We start from the raw sequence: 17072 nt of genomic DNA, 5'->3' as shown, positions 1-17072 counted from the left end.
TTCTATTCCCTGCCAGTATTGTGAGAGATATTTTCATAAATCACAAAGGGCTCATTGTCCTTTATGCTACAAAAATTTTTGTATAAAATGTATTACAACACATTTAAAAATACAAGAAATACCAATCTTTTTAGAACAAAAAGAAAACATTAAAGATAAAAATATAATTGATACTAGGACCTCGATTTTAGAAACCAGAGTCAATAATCTGGAAGAAAAAATCCTTCAGCTAGAACAAATAATCCAAGATTTTGGAACAAACACCAATTCACAAAACATACCAAATAACATGATGGGAACCACAGAATGTATCCCATTAGTCTGCAACGAGAAACAACTAATATCTGTTAAGGTATTAGTAAAATTAAACTTTCCCAAACAAAACAAAAACTCTGCTAAAGAAGAAATCATACAGGCCCTCATAGACACAGGATGTTCAGAAACAGTTGTCTGCAAAACAAAAGTACCCCCATACATGATTACTAAGAGTAAACATGTACAAAAGACCAGGACTATGTCCGGAATAATAATGATAAATGATGAAGAAATAAACAATATTTCTCTTCAATTTAGTACTAATTGTGACCTTTTTGGCCAAAAGATACACCTTAAAACAATACGAGTAGAAAACTTAGTCCCTTCAAAACAAAGTATGATCATCGGTCTAGATTTTATTTTAGGCCAGAATAGAGTTATTACCATAAATAAAGATTACGTCACTATTAGTGACAAAACACAAATGTCACCCATAATTAGTGGAGACAGCCATACAAGACAAGTCCCTGAGGAATGCTCATGTACAAACCCTAAATCCTCAGAAAAATGTGATTGTATGAAAGAAAATCTAGAAGATATAGATTATTATTCAGATGACACAATGGATTCTTTTTCATCCATAAAAATATCTAAAACAATCACTTTCGATAGTATCCAACAGATTTTGGACAGGTTAAACAAAACTAGCATAATAGGAGAAGATCCCACCAAATTTTGGGATCGTGACCCCATTACTTGCAAATTAAACATAATTAACCCAGATTTAGTTATAAAAACTAAAGATATACAGTTTAATAACTGGGAACAAGAAGAATGTAGAATGCATATCTACCACCTTCTAAAGTTGAAAGTAATAACTCCAAGTGAAAGTCCTCACAGGAGTCCTGCTTTCATAGTTAATAAATCTTCTGAACAAAAAAGAGGTAAATCTAGAATGGTTTACAATTATAAACGATTAAACGACAATACAGTTGAAGATGGATACACAATTCCATCTAAAGAAATTCTTATAAATCGAATTCAGAACGCAAAATGGTTTTCAAAATTCGATCTCAAAAGTGGATTCCATCAAGTAAAAATGGATCCAGAATCCATAAAATGGACAGCATTCTCCTGTTCTGAAGGATTATACGAATGGCACGTTATGCCTTTTGGTCTTAAAAATGCTCCAGCAATTTTCCAAAGAAAAATGGACAACATTTTTAATGACTGCAAATCCTTCACATGCGTCTACATAGACGATATACTTATATTTTCCAAAACAAAAGAAGAACATTATCTCCATTTAAAACAAGTACTATACAAACTGGAAAAACATGGTTTAATTATATCAAAAGGAAAAATGGAAATTTGTAAAAATTTCATTGAATTCCTTGGAACAGAAATAGGTAATGGAACTATTAAACTCCAACCCCATATTTCTAAGAAAATACAAGATTTTCCTGACAAAATGGAAGACATAAAAACATTAAGATCCTTTTTGGGACTCTTGAATTATGCTCGAAATTTTATCCCAGATTTAGGAAAATACACTGCTCCTTTATACAATAAAACCTCTCTAAAAGGAGAAAGAAAATTCAATTCTGAAGACATAAAATTAGTCCAAAATATAAAACAAAAGGTAAATAAGCTACCTATTTTACAATTACCATTAGATTCAGATTACTTAGTAGTCGAATGTGATGGATGTGAATCAGGATGGGGAGCCATCCTAAAAAGGAAGAAAAATAAATATCTGTCTAAAAAAGATGAACAAATATGCAGGTATGCTTCTGGAAAATATACTGTAAAGCCACAAGTTTACCAAACTAGCACCGATTATGAGGTCAATGCAATCATACATGCCTTAGAAGCGTTTAAATTATTTTTGATAAATAAACCAGAAATAACCATTAGAACTGATTGCGAAGCAATTGTTTCATATGGAAAAAATCAAATAAATAATGACAAAAAGCCTCACAGGCGATGGCTACTTTTTAGGGACTATATGAATTCCGGAAAAATTATAAATTTTGAACATATCAAAGGATCTGACAATATGTTTGCTGATATCCTTTCCAGGTACATCGTACAAAAATAAGATTCGAAAGAATCTTTTATACAATTATGAATGTAATACACATCAGAGATCCTGAGATCCCTCCTGGGTTCCGAATTAATATCAGAATACAGGCACTTCCACCAAGAGGAATTAGTCCTAATTTTAGCCCCAATCCTGCCGTTGAAATAACTAAACTAATAAAAAGGATGAAAAGAAAAATAGCCAAGTTAAGGCTAAGAAGGAATGAATTATTCCCATACAACCCCTTTCAATACACCTATAGCCGACATCATAATTTTGGAAAAACACCTCAGGGCTATTAGACATTTTATTGCCTAACCTTTATGTCTTATTTCAGGTACAAAAATCCCAGAATGGAATTTATACAAAGTACAAAGAAAGGACCTCTAGGTCCTAAACCCGTAAAGTCCCCTTTTGTGGTGGACCAATACACAAAATATGGCAAACAAGAGTTGCCAATACTTACAAATACCTACCATTTCCCTGGTAGAGATAACACAAATGTCAAATTAAATGTTTTAATTGACAACATTTGGAATATTCCAAAATACACAGTTCAGAATGAACAACAAGTCACTAAGGTGAAACAAAGCATCATTAGTGCATTATACAATTTCTGCAACGCAGACAACAAAGGAGTTTTATTAACTTCATCAGCCTCTCCCTCTGGGAAAGGATTTACACATTATGCCTTAATTACAGGGCCAAACAAAGGAGTTTATACTTCATACAAAGACCTCTCTGAGGCAAAACAGGACCAATTCTGGTCTACATACAAAGGTTTCAATTCCTTAGAAGAAGCCCAGATGGCTTTAAAACTAGGAACTATTGATGAAGAGAAAATAAAAATGGGAATGGCATTCGAACCTAAGACCCAAACACATACCTATGCTGCTTCTTGCAGTTTTTCACCACAAATAAACCCAAACATTTTCCTCGCAAAATTTGGTGTCATACAGGAATTCTTGTTTGAGGTACATTCAGAAACACAAAATTACAACGGTTTGTTTGTCAAACCCCAAACATATTTTGATACAAAGACACCGTGTCAAGAGTCCTCCGAATATTGTAAGACAGTGTCTACAAAGTGTACTTGCCAGATCAAGTTTATCTTTAGAAAGGCCCAAATTGACTTAAAGACCTTCAAAAACCAACTATACAGAGATGTAGTCATATGTCCTTCTCTATTATTAGAAGCAGGATGTCTCCAGACACTTATCATTCCCCCTACCGAAAAATTCAACTCCCTCACCCAAGAAATAAATTCGGTAGTGAATGAAATACAGGCAGAATACATGACTAGTATCTGCCTACAAATTACCTCTTCTCCGAAGAGTGCCTCGAACCCTGACAGCATGGCAACCCATGTAATAAAACTATACACAGAGACAAATCCCGAGGCCCATGTCCATCTTCAACACGGAACCTTGACAGGATTATCCTTAAATAAAGATAAGTTTTACCAATACCAGCTTTGGAAGGCATATGTTGAAGGATCAAATTGGAATTTCTCTAGAAAGGATAACTCAGAATATATCCTTTTGAAAGAAACTATAAACACAAAGATGTATTGGAAAAAGTTTATGGGAAATAAATTTCACCCTTTTCCTATTGAAGCTAGTCCAATACTAGTAAAAAGATTTGAAAAAGAAAGAATATACAGAGAAATCTATGAAGAAACAGGAAGCCATGGACAAGGAACACCTGGATCTTCTTTTCCATCAGACAATGAAGACTCTGATCAAATCCTAGAAGAAGACCATGAAGACTTAACATCCACTGTGGTCTCCAGAAAAGGACAATAAAGAAAAGTTTTACCTGTGACACAGTAATTTTACTCTTATCCGAGTAATAGACTGAAGGGTAAAACAACACAGTCATCTCATGACCTACACTACAGGTAACCGGTCATTTAAAACCGGTTCTACAAGTTACAAGTCAAAAATTTTTCTATAAAAGAGTCTGTAAGACCCTTATGCTGGGCAAGAACTCGGAACCTCTCTCTCTCTAAATCCTCACTTCCCTCTTCCTCTGCCTTCTCTCTAAAAATCTCTCTCTCTCTAATTTCCCCCCTTGTATATTTTGTTTCCAAACATAAATAAACGAGGAACTTCAGATCTCTCCCCCCTCCCTCTGGAATCAAAGTAAGTTTTTATGGAGTAGTTCTTTTCTAGGCATCTACGGATGCCTTGAGTAATATTTATTAAAAGATGCTATAATCATTTAAAGGCTTAAAAACGTTTTATGTACAGAATTTTATCTTCCCGTTTATCTTTCTGTTTATATTTTGTCTTGCCCCCTGAGAATAAAATTTATGAGAGAATATCTAACCGGCTTTGCCAGATTTATATTCTCATAAGTTTTACCTCTTTTATGTTCATATTTTATGCTGAGACTAAAATTTATGAGAGAATATCTAACCGGCTCTGCCAGATTTATATTCTCATAAATTTTACCTCTCTATGTTCATTATCTCTCTCCCTCTTTCAATGTTTCTAAAAGTCTTGCATTGCCTAGCAAAATCTTCCAAGTTTATCACTGTAAATTGAATAAAAGAAAAGAAAGGACTTTTGATCTTCAATTTTCACTTATAGACCAATTCTCAGGATCAAGGCACATTGTAATCATCATTCAACAAATAAATATAGCAACACAATACTTTTAAAACTATTTAGATTAAAACTAAAATTAAATAAATGAGTTATTTTGATCCATTAACTTTAATTTATCCATGATCACAAAAAAAAAAAAAAAAAACAGGTGAATTGGAGCATATTGGCCTAAAATCCTTTAATGGTGAAGAAGAGCGCAGAGCAATGAGTGTTCGGTCCAAAAACTTTAGCATATCGGCCTAAAACCCTGTTCCACTATTGGCCTGTCTTGTTTTTCTTTTTTCCTTCATTTTTTAATAAATTATTTTAACATTTATGATTTATATTGCAAATAATAAATATATTACTTATTCAAATGATGTTACATTTTCAATAAATATCTTTTTATCCGTCATAAATACAAATATTGATATGCTTTATTTAAAAATAATTAATAAAATTTTATTAAAAACTGAAAATAATCATCCATTTTTAATAAGCCTAATATGCACTTACAATGTCTGAAAGAAAGCCCTGCAGAATTCTACGATGCCTAAGTTTAAATTTTATGTTCATGAATTCACACGTATTTTTCCCTGTTGACATTCTTTCTCTTTTTTGTTTTATTTTATATTTTGGAAATTAGTTCCAGAAACGTAATTTCTAAAATACATTCTATACCAACCATAGGAAGAACACAACTGAATTAGTACACAAAGATAAGACATAAAAATTAGAAAAGAAAGGTCCTTCAATTAGTGAACATTGTGAAACTGAAGCAAATGACAATTTGAAAAATAGAGAAAAACGGTAGCCACAGAAAATACAAACAATGTAAATTTATCATCCTTTTACAACATAGAAGTCTTGCCCTATTCTTTCCTATATAGTTATTCCGTAAGTTTTCTTCTCTCTGGTTTTCCTTCATGAGAATTTTCTGGGGACATAGAGGAAATGCCACTGCTGTGACCATGTGAGACCTCAGACAAGTTGAATTTAGATTTAGATTTAGATTTAGAATTAGACTCGTGTCTTTTTTTTTGAAATACTTGATGGCTCAGTATATTCAGACAAAGAGCTTTTCTGTCTGCTACCTTTTGATGAAGCTGCACGTCCACCACTTTGCATAGGAAAGTATCGAGATGAAGTTGTCCCTGTGATTCCAGAAGAATGTCGATGTGCATGTCTTACATTGGTTGAATTGAGGCTCTCAAGTTCTTTAGGATCAGGGTAATGGACGGTTGAAACTCGCATCGAAATCTTTGCTGCAGTAAAGGGAAATAAATAACTTCTCTTAATGCTTGAATTCAAAGGCTACAAAATTAAAAACCTATAAGAATTAAAAGTGCTATTAAACAAAGCGACAAAGAAAAGTTTTTAGAAGGTTAAACAAACACATCGGAACTTTTTAGAAGTGATTTTTAAAAGAAGAAAAGAATGTGGAGCAAATGAACTCTTACTATCACAACTCATTAACTATGACTATATTAGGAAAAAAAAAAAAAGATATGCTTGAGGTACTAACTCAGGGATGTTGCAGCAAGTACATCCAATCCAACACCATTGTAAAGGCTATTTACTCAGACAACTTTTGATGTAGAACCAAGCACCGGCCCATCTTACATGTTCTAATGACTTGAGATTTTACCTCAAATTATAGTAACTAACCATAAAGCCCTCTTGGAGAGCTGTGATAACTCTCAAATAATTCTTACATTAACCAAAGAACAAAGATTAGTCATGGTCCCATCTTACATGTTCTTCTAACTTGAGATTCTACCTCAAATAATAGTAATAACAAAGCTCTTGCTTTTTATGACCCACAACAATTCTCAAACAAAAAACAAAATCTATGGATACTTACCAATTTTTGGTTCTGTAGAGGAAACAAAAACTGTTTCGTCTGGCTCCTGACCGAAAAAGCTTACAAAATCATATGCCTTACCTGCCAACATAAAATGAAAATTAAGGCACTCGCAGAAAGCAATCATATTCATCTACAACACACACACACAAAAAGAAGAAAAACACCAATTTAGAGATCAATTATGCAGAAATTTAAGTTGAAAAAAATAGGTCGTGGCACAGATGATTAATTTTATTTACCTGATGAACCCTTAAAGCGGGCTAGTTTACCATCATTATGAAGTGTGAGAGACAATTTCTTTCCATGTATGTCAGACAAAAAATCCTGGACAACATCATACACACATCAAGCAAGACAGCAATGGCAATAATAATTAACACAACACCAAGCAGGGCTCTTCCACCATCTAACTCCTAGATGGAACGAAACACCGCCAATACACATACCAGCTCATTTGAATAGAACTCAACCTTAAAAAGTTATAAAATTGACCGGTCTCCTATAATAAAGTAAGGGGATAAATGTAAGCAAATGAATAGAGGTAATATACAGAAATGTATTTTTCTACACTCCTTAATGAGAGCTAGCTAGCACAACAAAATTAACATGAAACATACACGGGAACTTTTAATCACCAATCAGAATCTAACACAATTAAAACTCCGCTTACGCTTAGTGGATAGGCTTGATAAAAAAAAAACAAAAAAACCTAATTGTTTGAAAACTGAAGTCAATTCACTCACTTCTATTTTTTAAATTTGCTTGAAACTACACTTGATTTTCCACTTTGTGATGAACAACAATATCAATCCTTAGTGATTTTTCTTTTTCATTTAGTTGGTATTAGCAGTTCAGATTCAGTTCAAAACAAATAACCAAACAAAGGCATAAAGGAGAAACTTACATTGGAAGAAGGCAACTTAAGAAACAAAAGTTCAGTTGAGTCAGTCAAGTTGATCAGAGCATCATTGCTGTCTTCCACGTATTCTGCAGAAGGCTTGTAACCTTCTGCACCCTCCAAATCCGCCATTGAAATCTGCAGAGCCTAAAATAAACACAGAAGAATACCGAAATTAATACAAAAGAAAAAAAACAATTATTGTACAAAAACAATTAATATATGAAATACACACCTCACCCTTCCTTGCTTCCTTCTTCACCTTTCTCTTCTTGCGCTTGTGTCTTTCTCCGAGCCGCTGAATCAGAATCTCTTTAGGTTCGTTCTGTTGCGTTGGTGTTCTTCGGTGCCACTTACGAAAAACCCTAGACTTTAAAATTTACCAATCATATAGTTTTCTTCAGGGATTCAATGTTATAATTTGTAAAGTGAAATTTATTTTTCCTTCCACAAATTTCAGTTGTTAATTAATTATTTATAAGATATTCCGTATCAAAATATATTAATTGACAAGTGTAATTATCTTTTAAATATCTTTTTCTTTTCTGAGTTTCGAGACTTATCTAAAGACTTAATTTATTCTAAAACTTTTAAGTACGAAAGTAAATATACTTTTTACAATACCATTTAACTACACATCAGTGACAAATCTGGACAGAATTCAAAGGTGCAGTACAATCCATTCTGTCAACAGATTGAAAGAAAGATATCTCTAAATGTTTAAACATGTTATGGATGTCTAATGTTTTGGAGTTTTAAATCAATCAAAAAGAAATGCGCTTAATATTAACAATTCATACTTTTCATTCCTTTTGAGCAGTCATCATCCACGGAGGAAATAGTATAAACTTCCTTCAGATTGTTGTACCATTCTCCTTTATCCTGGGAATTTCTATCCTCCTTTTTTCTTTTTTTCTTATCTTTCTTTGACCTACCTACATCATAAAAATTGTCATGAGGGAAACCAATGCATAAATTCAAATATTACATTCCAAAATGACAAAACGAATTAAACTAGAAAATGTGTTTTCTTACAGGGTTTGGTAACTGCTCCAGTATCCAAATCTCTATGACCACCAAAGTCTTGTATCTCCTCAGCACTAGAATGACAATTATCTACTACTTCATCTGTAACCATTTAACCAAATATGTTGAACATGATCAGGATGACATAGTTAAAGTATTTTTTTATAAAAAGATGTCTATACCAAATGCCAGAACAGGGAGAAATAATGCCACCAAATGAAAATTAACACAATATATAGTACTACAATAGTATGAGCAATTGTTCTACAACAATTGAAAATAAAATATATTCTAGTTTAAACTCTGACACTAGCCTACACTCCATATAACTTCTAACTCACCGCTTTGCTCTTCCAAATCAACTTCTTCACCCTTCGGTTTTCGTTTCCTAACTAGACTTTTGTCCTTGTTCTTCCTTTTTTTGTTGACAGAAGCCTTCTCCTTCTTTGTGTCACTAACATGTATTTCATTATCCACTGAAACAAACACTTTACATCAGACACAGCCAAACAAAAGGGTGATGATTATGAAAACAAAGCACTGTTACCTTCAACGTCCTCCACAGTAGCTTGTATCTCTACTTCATCATTTTGTTCCCTGTTCCTTTTCTTCTTCTTTTCCCCAGTATGCAGATCTCTTTTAGCCTTCTTTACCTTCATTGTACCAAATACTCAACCTGTGAGTGAACAAAAAATATTATGGTTAATCCGCAAACTACGAATCAAGTATACACAATGCATAAGAAGCATTCACAAGGACGAACCTGGAAGGACCAACTAAACAATGACAGAGCCTACAGATGCAAAGGAGGACGAAGCTCTGCAAGAAGAAAACGAAAACTGATTTAACAAATTAACTCAAAAGCAGAACAAATTGCTAGAATCTCAAAACCACATCTCAACGCATGAAGTAAATGCAGATCTAGGAATTGTGCCATGCAACAGCGCTATAGTCGCTGCTTAAATCAAAGCCTACAAATAACTTGTGCTCATTTATCCCAGTATCTCAACACACTCAAAATTAAACGTAGCATCACATTTTCTTTCTCCATAACATCCAAAAACAGTTCAATCTCGTTAGACAGTTAAAACCACTGAATTGGGTGGATTGACAAATAGAATACCCTAAACGCATATCCGCACGCATCATCAACAGACCCAACAAAAAAAAAAAATTAAGCTAAAAATAAAACAAAACCCCGATTCTCTGTTTCTTGATGAGAATAAAAGAACAAATACCATAAAATGTACACAAGCCTCAACACAACATTTCTCTTGAACACAATAGCCGACTCATTCATTTAAAATCACAATGACAATGCATGGCGAAGAGAACCCCAAAGACAACGAGGATTAAGAGCACAAGAATAGGTCTTGATTAAAACAATGATATTAATTCAAATAACAAGAATAGGGATTGAGCATAAACAATAGACAACGGTGAGTAAAACCAAAACAAAGAGACTCTAATCGTTTATAGAGTAGCATTACATTCAATTCAAATAGTGAATAGATAGAGAGAAAGAACCTTGACAAAAGGGGGAATTGCACGAGCTCGTGCCACTGCCACGGCGGCGGAAGAGTAAAACTGCTTTGTGAAGTGAATGGAGAGAAACCGAATGAGAAATGGGTCCTCACACACACACACGTGTGAGTATTTTTTTTCTTCTTTTTACTTAAATTTAAAATTTTAGTGAGAATTTAAATTAGTTTCTTTATCAAATTTTAGTCTGGCCATCTTATAAATGTATGAATCTAATTTTTTTATTTATAAATTATTAAATTTATTTAATATATCAAATATATTTTTCAATTAATATTAAAAATGAAAATGGTCGAAGTATAAATATATCATGACGTTTAAAACGTGACATAAATATAATAAATTTTGATTAAAAAATTAAGTTAAGCAACAGAAAACCTATTTAACCAAGTTGCACTTCTAAATCCTTCATATTTGTTTTTATAGGGTTCATCGTATATCTAATATAATAATAGATATGTTGAGAAATCTAATATTGTAAAGAAAAAGGAAAAAAGAAAGTGGAGATTATGATATGGAGAATTCCAATATTTTTTGTTTATGAAGATAGTTCGTTGCCATTTCAAGATTTGGCTTTAGACCAAAGATAAATAATGTCTAAAAAAAATTATTTACAATAAAGTGAAATATAAGAAAATAAAAACAAAGTAGATTACATGAATAGAAATTTAATTCAAATTAAAATATGTTTTTTTCTTTTTTATTTTAAATATTTACCCTAGAAGTCAATGGTGAATTGATGATACAAGTATATGAGTTTTTTATTTACATAATAGTTATAGAAGATACACCATTATTAATTAATATATATTATTTCAAATAATTCTTTTATACTTAAGAAGAGAAACCCTAACCTGCCTTAATCCAGAAACTCAAAGGAGAAAGTGGGAAGGCAAAATCTGAGAAAGACACCAATAAATAAACAAATGCAATACCTACGAACAAACAAACAAATCCGCTGTCGTTTTTATCTTCTAGTGTTCAACCGAGCTTGCTGAACTGAGAAACGATTCTACGAGTTAACTAAGAAAGAGGAAAAGCAAAAAACCATAACATTGGTCTTTCAAACTGTAATGCTTTGCAGGCCTCGAAATGCCGCTGTTTTCGCTGTTCATGTTTTCAAAGCTTCTTCAAGATTTCTTCATTCCTCTTCTCCCCAAACTCACCCCAATTTCCCAATCCCACGCAGCAATTCACCCCCTTCTCATGTCGTTAACCCTTCCTCTCTTCTCTCTGATCTTGTCTCTTGCGCCCACAGCGACATGGCTGGCGTTTTTGCTCTCCACAAGCGAGAATTAACCTCCAACCTCGTTTTTGGCGCTTTGAGGGGCTACAAGCAACTGGGTAGGGCCAAAACCTTGAAATTTTTCTCCTTGGCCGGGTCCCACATGGGGTTTCACTTTGATGATTCAGTGGTTGAGTACATGGCCGATTTCTTGGGGAGAAGAAAGCTCTTTGACGACATCAAATGCTTGCTGACCACAGTGGCGTTTCACAAGGGTGGAGTGTCGCATAAGGCATTGGCCATTTGCATCAGGTTTTTGGGGAGACAAGGAAGAATCAAGGAAGCACTGTCACTGTTTGAGGATATGGAGACTGTGTTCAAGTGTAAGCCTGATAACCTTGTGTGCAACAACATGCTTTATGTTCTCTGCAAGAGGGAATCATCTCTGGAGATGATTCAGCTTGCACATTCAATCTTTCACAAGATTGAAACCCCTGATACTTACTCCTGCAGTAACATGATTGTTGGGTTTTGTAAGTTTGGTAGAGTAGAGTCAGCCCTTGAGATTTTCAATCAAATGGAGAAGATTGGAGTGCTCCCTACTCGATCTGCTGTTAATATGCTTATTGGGGAGCTGTGTTTGACGAGTGCAAAAGAAGGATCTGTTGAGAAGGTGAGAGTGAAGAACACTCGGAGACCATATACTATATTAGTTCCTAACGTGGGAGGAAACAGTGATGCAATGCAGCCTGCAGTTCAAGTGTTTTGGGCAGCTTCTAAGGCTGGATTATTGCCTAGTTCTTTTGTTGTGGTTAAGGTTATGTGTGAGCTTTGTCGTTTGGGTAACACAGAAGAAGCTGGTAGAGTTTTGAGGATTGTTGAGGAAAGAAAACTGAGGTGTGTTCATGAGGGTTACTCTGTTGTTATAAAGGCATTGTGTGAATGTCACAAAGTGAAGGAAGCTAGTGATTTGTTTGGGAGGATGTTGAGCCTTGGCTTAAAGCCAAAGTTGGTTGTTTATAACTCTGTTATACTTATGCTGTGTAAATTGGGAAAGTTAAAGGATGCTACCAGGGTTTTTGAAATCATGAACAAGAACAGGTGTCTTCCTGATGATTTAACCTACACTGCTCTGATCCATGGTCATGGTGAGGGTAAGAACCGGAAAGTTGCTTATGATTTGCTGATTGAAATGTTGGGTTTGGGATTGCTTCCAAATTTTGACACATACAATTTAGTAGAGAGTCTTTTGAGAGAACATGGTAGGTTGGATCTGTGTGTTAAATTGGATAGAAAATTGGAGAACCAGAAGTTGCAGAAGTTGTGCAGAGGAGGTGAACTAGATGCTGCTTATGAGAAAGTGAAATCAATGCTGGAAAAGGGTATTCCTTTATCAGTTTATGCTAGAGACATTTTTGAACAGGTGTTTCAGAAGTGTGGCAAGCTAAAAATAGCACGTCAGTTACTGGAGAATACTAAAAGATTTCAGAAGGCTGAGGAGATTGACAAAACATGAATATTTAGAGCAACAAAATTCAAATCTGTTACTGTTGGAAGTTGGAAGAATTTAGGTTTTATAATGATACTTATATTTTACCATAACTTTTTCCCTCAATCTTAGTTTCAGTTTGTATTGTATCTTCTAAAAGTCTTGCATTGCCTAGCAAAATCTTCCAAGTTTATCACTGTAAATTGAATAAAAGAAAAGAAAGGGTTTTTGATCTTCAATTTTTTCACTTATAGACCAATCCTCAATATCAAGGCATATTGTATCACTAAGGAGAGATTCATCATCATTCAACAGATAAATAAAGCAACACAATACTTTTAAAACTATTTAGATTAAAACTAAATGAATGAGTTATTTTGATCCATTAACTTTAATTTATCCATGATCAAAAAAAAAAAAACAGGTGAATTGAGTGTTCGGTTCAAAAACTTGAGCATATTGGCCTAAAACCCTGTTCCACTATTGGCCTGTCTTGTTTTTTCTTTTTTCCTTCATTTTTTAATAAATTATTTTAACATGTATGATTTATATTGCAAATAATAAATATATTACATTTTCAATAAACATCTTTTTACCCGTCATAAATACAAATATTGATATGCTTTATTTAGAAATAATTAATTAAATTTTATTAAAAACTGAAAATAATCATTCATTTTTTATAAGCCTAATATGCACTTACCACGTCTGAAAGAAAGCCCTGCAGAATTCTACTATGCCTAAGTTTAAATTTTAGGTTCATGAATTCACGTATTTTTCCCTGTTGACATTCTTTCTCTTTTTTGTTTTATTTTATATTTTGGAAATTAGTTCCAGAAACGTAATTTCCAAAATACATTCTATATCAACCTTCATTGTGCCTGAAACTAATTTTACATACTTAGTTATTTTTGAATTCTATTTTACAATATTACCTTTACATTATTCTTTAACCCCTTCACATGTATTTTCTCTCCTGTTTCTTCCTATGTAAAAAACAATACAATTTTATCAAAATTTCATTCTCAGTCCAGTTTTGACAACAAAGGCCCTAACAATGTGATGCCAGCAGGGTTTCAAAAACACTATTAGGACCAAAACAATCCAACCATAGGAAGAACACAACTGAATTAGTACACAAAGATAAGACATAAAAATTAGAAAAGAAAGGTCCTTCAATTAATGAACATTGTGAAACTGAAGCAAATGACAATTTGAAAAATAGAGGAAAATGGTAGCCACAGAAAATACAACGTAAATTCATCATCCTTTTACAACATAGAACTCTTGCCCTATTCTTTCCTATATAGTTATTCCGTAAGTTTTCTTCTCTTTGGTTTTCCTTCATGAGAATATTCTGGGGACATAGAGGAAATGCCACTGCTGTGACCATGTGAGACCTCAGACAAGTTGAATTTAGATTTAGATTTAGATTTAGAATTAGACTCGTGTCTTTTTTTTGAAATACTTGATGGCTCAGTATATTCAGACAAAGAGCTTTTCTGTCTGTTACCTTTTGATGAAGCTGCACGTCCACCACTTTGCATAGGAAAGTATCGAGATGAAGTTGTCCCTGTGATTCCAGAAGAATGTCGATGTGCATGTCTTACGTTGGTTGAATTGAGGTTCTCAAGTTCTTTAGGATCAGGGTAATGGACGGTTGAAACTCGCATCGAAATCTTTGCTGCAGTAAAGCGAAATAAATAACTTCTCTTAATGCTTGAATTCAAAGGCTACAAAATAAACCCATCTTACATGTTCTAATGACTTGAGATTTTACCTCAGATTATAGTAACTAACAATAAAGCTCTCTTGGAGAGCTGTGATAACTCTCAAATAATTCTTACATTGAAATAACCAAAGAACAAAGATTAGTCATGGTCCCATCTTACATGTTCTTGTAACTTGAGATTCTCCCTCAAATAATAGTAACAACAAAGCTCTTGCTTTTTGTGAGCCACAACAATTCTCAAACAAAAAACAAAATCTATGGATACTTACCAATTTTTGGTTCTGTAGAGGAAACAAAAACTGTTTCGTCTGGCTCCTGACCGAAAAAGCTTACAAAATCATATGCCTTACCTGCCAACATAAAATTAAAATTAAGGCACTCGCAGAAAGCAATCATATTCATCTACAACACACACACACAAAAAGAAGAAAAGCACCAATTTAGAGATCAATTATGCAGAAATTTAAGTTGAAAAAAATAGGTCGTGGCACAGATGATTAATTTTATTTACCTGATGAACCCTTAAAGCGGGCTAGTTTACCATCATTATGAAGTGTGAGAGACAATTTCTTTCCATGTATGTCAGACAAAAAATCCTGGACAACATCATACACACATCAAGCAAGACAGCAATGGCAATAATAATTAACACAACACCAAGCAGGGCTCTTCCACCATCTAACTCCTAGATGGAACGAAACACCGCCAATACACATACCAGCTCATTTGAATAGAACTCAACCTTAAAAAGTTATAAAATTGACCGGTCTCCTATAATAAAGTAAGGGGATAAATGTAAGCAAATGAATAGAGGTAATATACAGAAATGTATTTTTCTACACTCCTTAATGAGAGCTAGCTAGCACAACAAAATTAACATGAAACATACACGGGAACTTTTAATCACCAATCAGAATCTAACACAATTAAAACTCCGCTTACGCTTAGTGGATAGGCTTGATAAAAAAAAAACAAAAAAACCTAATTGTTTGAAAACTGAAGTCAATTCACTCACTTCTATTTTTTAAATTTGCTTGAAACTACACTTGATTTTCCACTTTGTGATGAACAACAATATCAATCCTTAGTGATTTTTCTTTTTCATTTAGTTGGTATTAGCAGTTCAGATTCAGTTCAAAACAAATAACCAAACAAAGGCATAAAGGAGAAACTTACATTGGAAGAAGGCAACTTAAGAAACAAAAGTTCAGTTGAGTCAGTCAAGTTGATCAGAGCATCATTGCTGTCTTCCACGTATTCTGCAGAAGGCTTGTAACCTTCTGCACCCTCCAAATCCGCCATTGAAATCTGCAGAGCCTAAAATAAACACAGAAGAATACCGAAATTAATACAAAAGAAAAAAAACAATTATTGTACAAAAACAATTAATATATGAAATACACACCTCACCCTTCCTTGCTTCCTTCTTCACCTTTCTCTTCTTGCGCTTGTGTCTTTCTCCGAGCCGCTGAATCAGAATCTCTTTAGGTTCGTTCTGTTGCGTTGGTGTTCTTCGGTGCCACTTACGAAAAACCCTAGACTTTAAAATTTACCAATCATATAGTTTTCTTCAGGGATTCAATGTTATAATTTGTAAAGTGAAATTTATTTTTCCTTCCACAAATTTCAGTTGTTAATTAATTATTTATAAGATATTCCGTATCAAAATATATTAATTGACAAGAAATGTGTAATTATATTCAAAAGGATAAATTAAAAAAATATATATAGACATAAGATAGAGAATCCTCCTTATGTATAATTATATAAATATTTGTAAGTGTTTGTAACATAGGAAAAATATAATGTTATTGAAAACAAATCACAAAAATAAACAAGAGTAAAAAAATAAATGAAAAAATAATATATGTTTGAATTATACATAAAAAAATATATGTTTGAATAAAAAAACAAAATTTCATGGACTTTAACTTTTTCTAGATTAGAAATCCATGAAAAATACAATAAAGAAAAGTAATTTTGGAAACTGTAAAAAGAAATAGGACGAAACTTCAGAAATTTATATCAAGATAAAAAAATTGATAAAATAGTACACATGAAAATACACCATAACAAGAAGTTTATAATACATTTTCAATGAAAGAAATAAAAAAAAAAGTGTAATTGAATCACACACATACAAACAATAATGTTAAAAAAAATCAAATTATTTAAAACTTGAGACATTTTTAGAGAGCAAATATAGTATAAAACACACACACATATTAATTATCAGTCAATACAATTTAACGAATAATTAATGAAAATAATTAAATTAAAAAAGGTAATTATAGTGAATAGTATTTTGCATATTCATGAAAAAAACTTCCTTTTCTCAAAAAGTATTGCACCTTTTGTAATTTT

At 33.0% G+C, this 17072-nt stretch overlaps 3 protein-coding genes and 1 pseudogene across 7 annotated transcripts; 1 reads left to right on the top strand and 3 right to left on the bottom strand.

Annotated features, from left to right (window-relative positions):
* Positions 1–5662: 5662 nt before the first annotated feature.
* LOC114180449 (mediator-associated protein 2-like) lies at positions 5663–7835 on the bottom strand (annotated as a pseudogene). Its single transcript, XR_014994570.1, has 4 exons — positions 7701–7835; positions 7036–7120; positions 6794–6874; positions 5663–6194 (listed from the first exon to the last, which is right to left on the bottom strand). The product of XR_014994570.1 is annotated as a mediator-associated protein 2-like (transcript).
* Positions 7836–7929: 94 nt separating this feature from the next.
* Positions 7930–10401, bottom strand: LOC114181966 (uncharacterized). 3 transcript variants are annotated; one of them, XM_085672546.1, is made up of 7 exons: positions 10248–10400; positions 9484–9539; positions 9268–9396; positions 9062–9196; positions 8730–8822; positions 8495–8629; positions 7930–8064 (listed from the first exon to the last, which is right to left on the bottom strand). In XM_085672546.1, the coding sequence occupies exons 3-7, from the start codon at positions 9377–9379 to the stop codon at positions 8060–8062; spliced, it is 480 nt and encodes a 159-aa protein (XP_085528672.1). In that variant the 5' UTR covers positions 9380–9396; positions 9484–9539; positions 10248–10400; the 3' UTR covers positions 7930–8059. The 3 variants fall into 3 exon arrangements, with proteins under 3 accessions (XP_085528672.1, XP_085528671.1, XP_027924481.1); XM_085672545.1 differs by lacking the exon at positions 7930–8064 and having other exon boundaries at positions 8091–8629; positions 10248–10399; XM_028068680.2 differs by lacking the exon at positions 7930–8064 and having other exon boundaries at positions 8495–8625; positions 10248–10401.
* Positions 10402–11335: 934 nt separating this feature from the next.
* Positions 11336–13003, top strand: LOC114180448 (putative pentatricopeptide repeat-containing protein At1g26500). The gene has a single exon (XM_028066765.2). It carries the CDS (start codon positions 11336–11338, stop codon positions 13001–13003), a length of 1668 nt encoding a protein of 555 aa, XP_027922566.1.
* A 1130-nt stretch (positions 13004–14133) lies between these two features.
* LOC114180447 (mediator-associated protein 2-like) lies at positions 14134–16357 on the bottom strand. Of its 2 annotated transcripts, none has more exons than XM_085672543.1 (5): positions 16114–16357; positions 15885–16025; positions 15220–15304; positions 14978–15058; positions 14134–14660 (listed from the first exon to the last, which is right to left on the bottom strand). In XM_085672543.1, the coding sequence occupies exons 2-5, from the start codon at positions 16008–16010 to the stop codon at positions 14287–14289; spliced, it is 666 nt and encodes a 221-aa protein (XP_085528669.1). In that variant the 5' UTR covers positions 16011–16025; positions 16114–16357; the 3' UTR covers positions 14134–14286. The 2 variants fall into 2 exon arrangements, with proteins under 2 accessions (XP_085528669.1, XP_085528670.1); XM_085672544.1 differs by having other exon boundaries at positions 16119–16322.
* Positions 16358–17072: the final 715 nt, after the last annotated feature.

This window comes from Vigna unguiculata, chromosome 4, assembly GCF_037176805.1.
Source record: "Vigna unguiculata cultivar grain cowpea cultivar isolate G323 ecotype 2 chromosome 4, ASM3717680v1, whole genome shotgun sequence".
NCBI lineage: Eukaryota > Viridiplantae > Streptophyta > Magnoliopsida > Fabales > Fabaceae > Vigna > Vigna unguiculata.
Note: the sequence above shows the minus strand (reverse complement) of the source record. Positions and strands in the feature narration are given on the sequence as shown.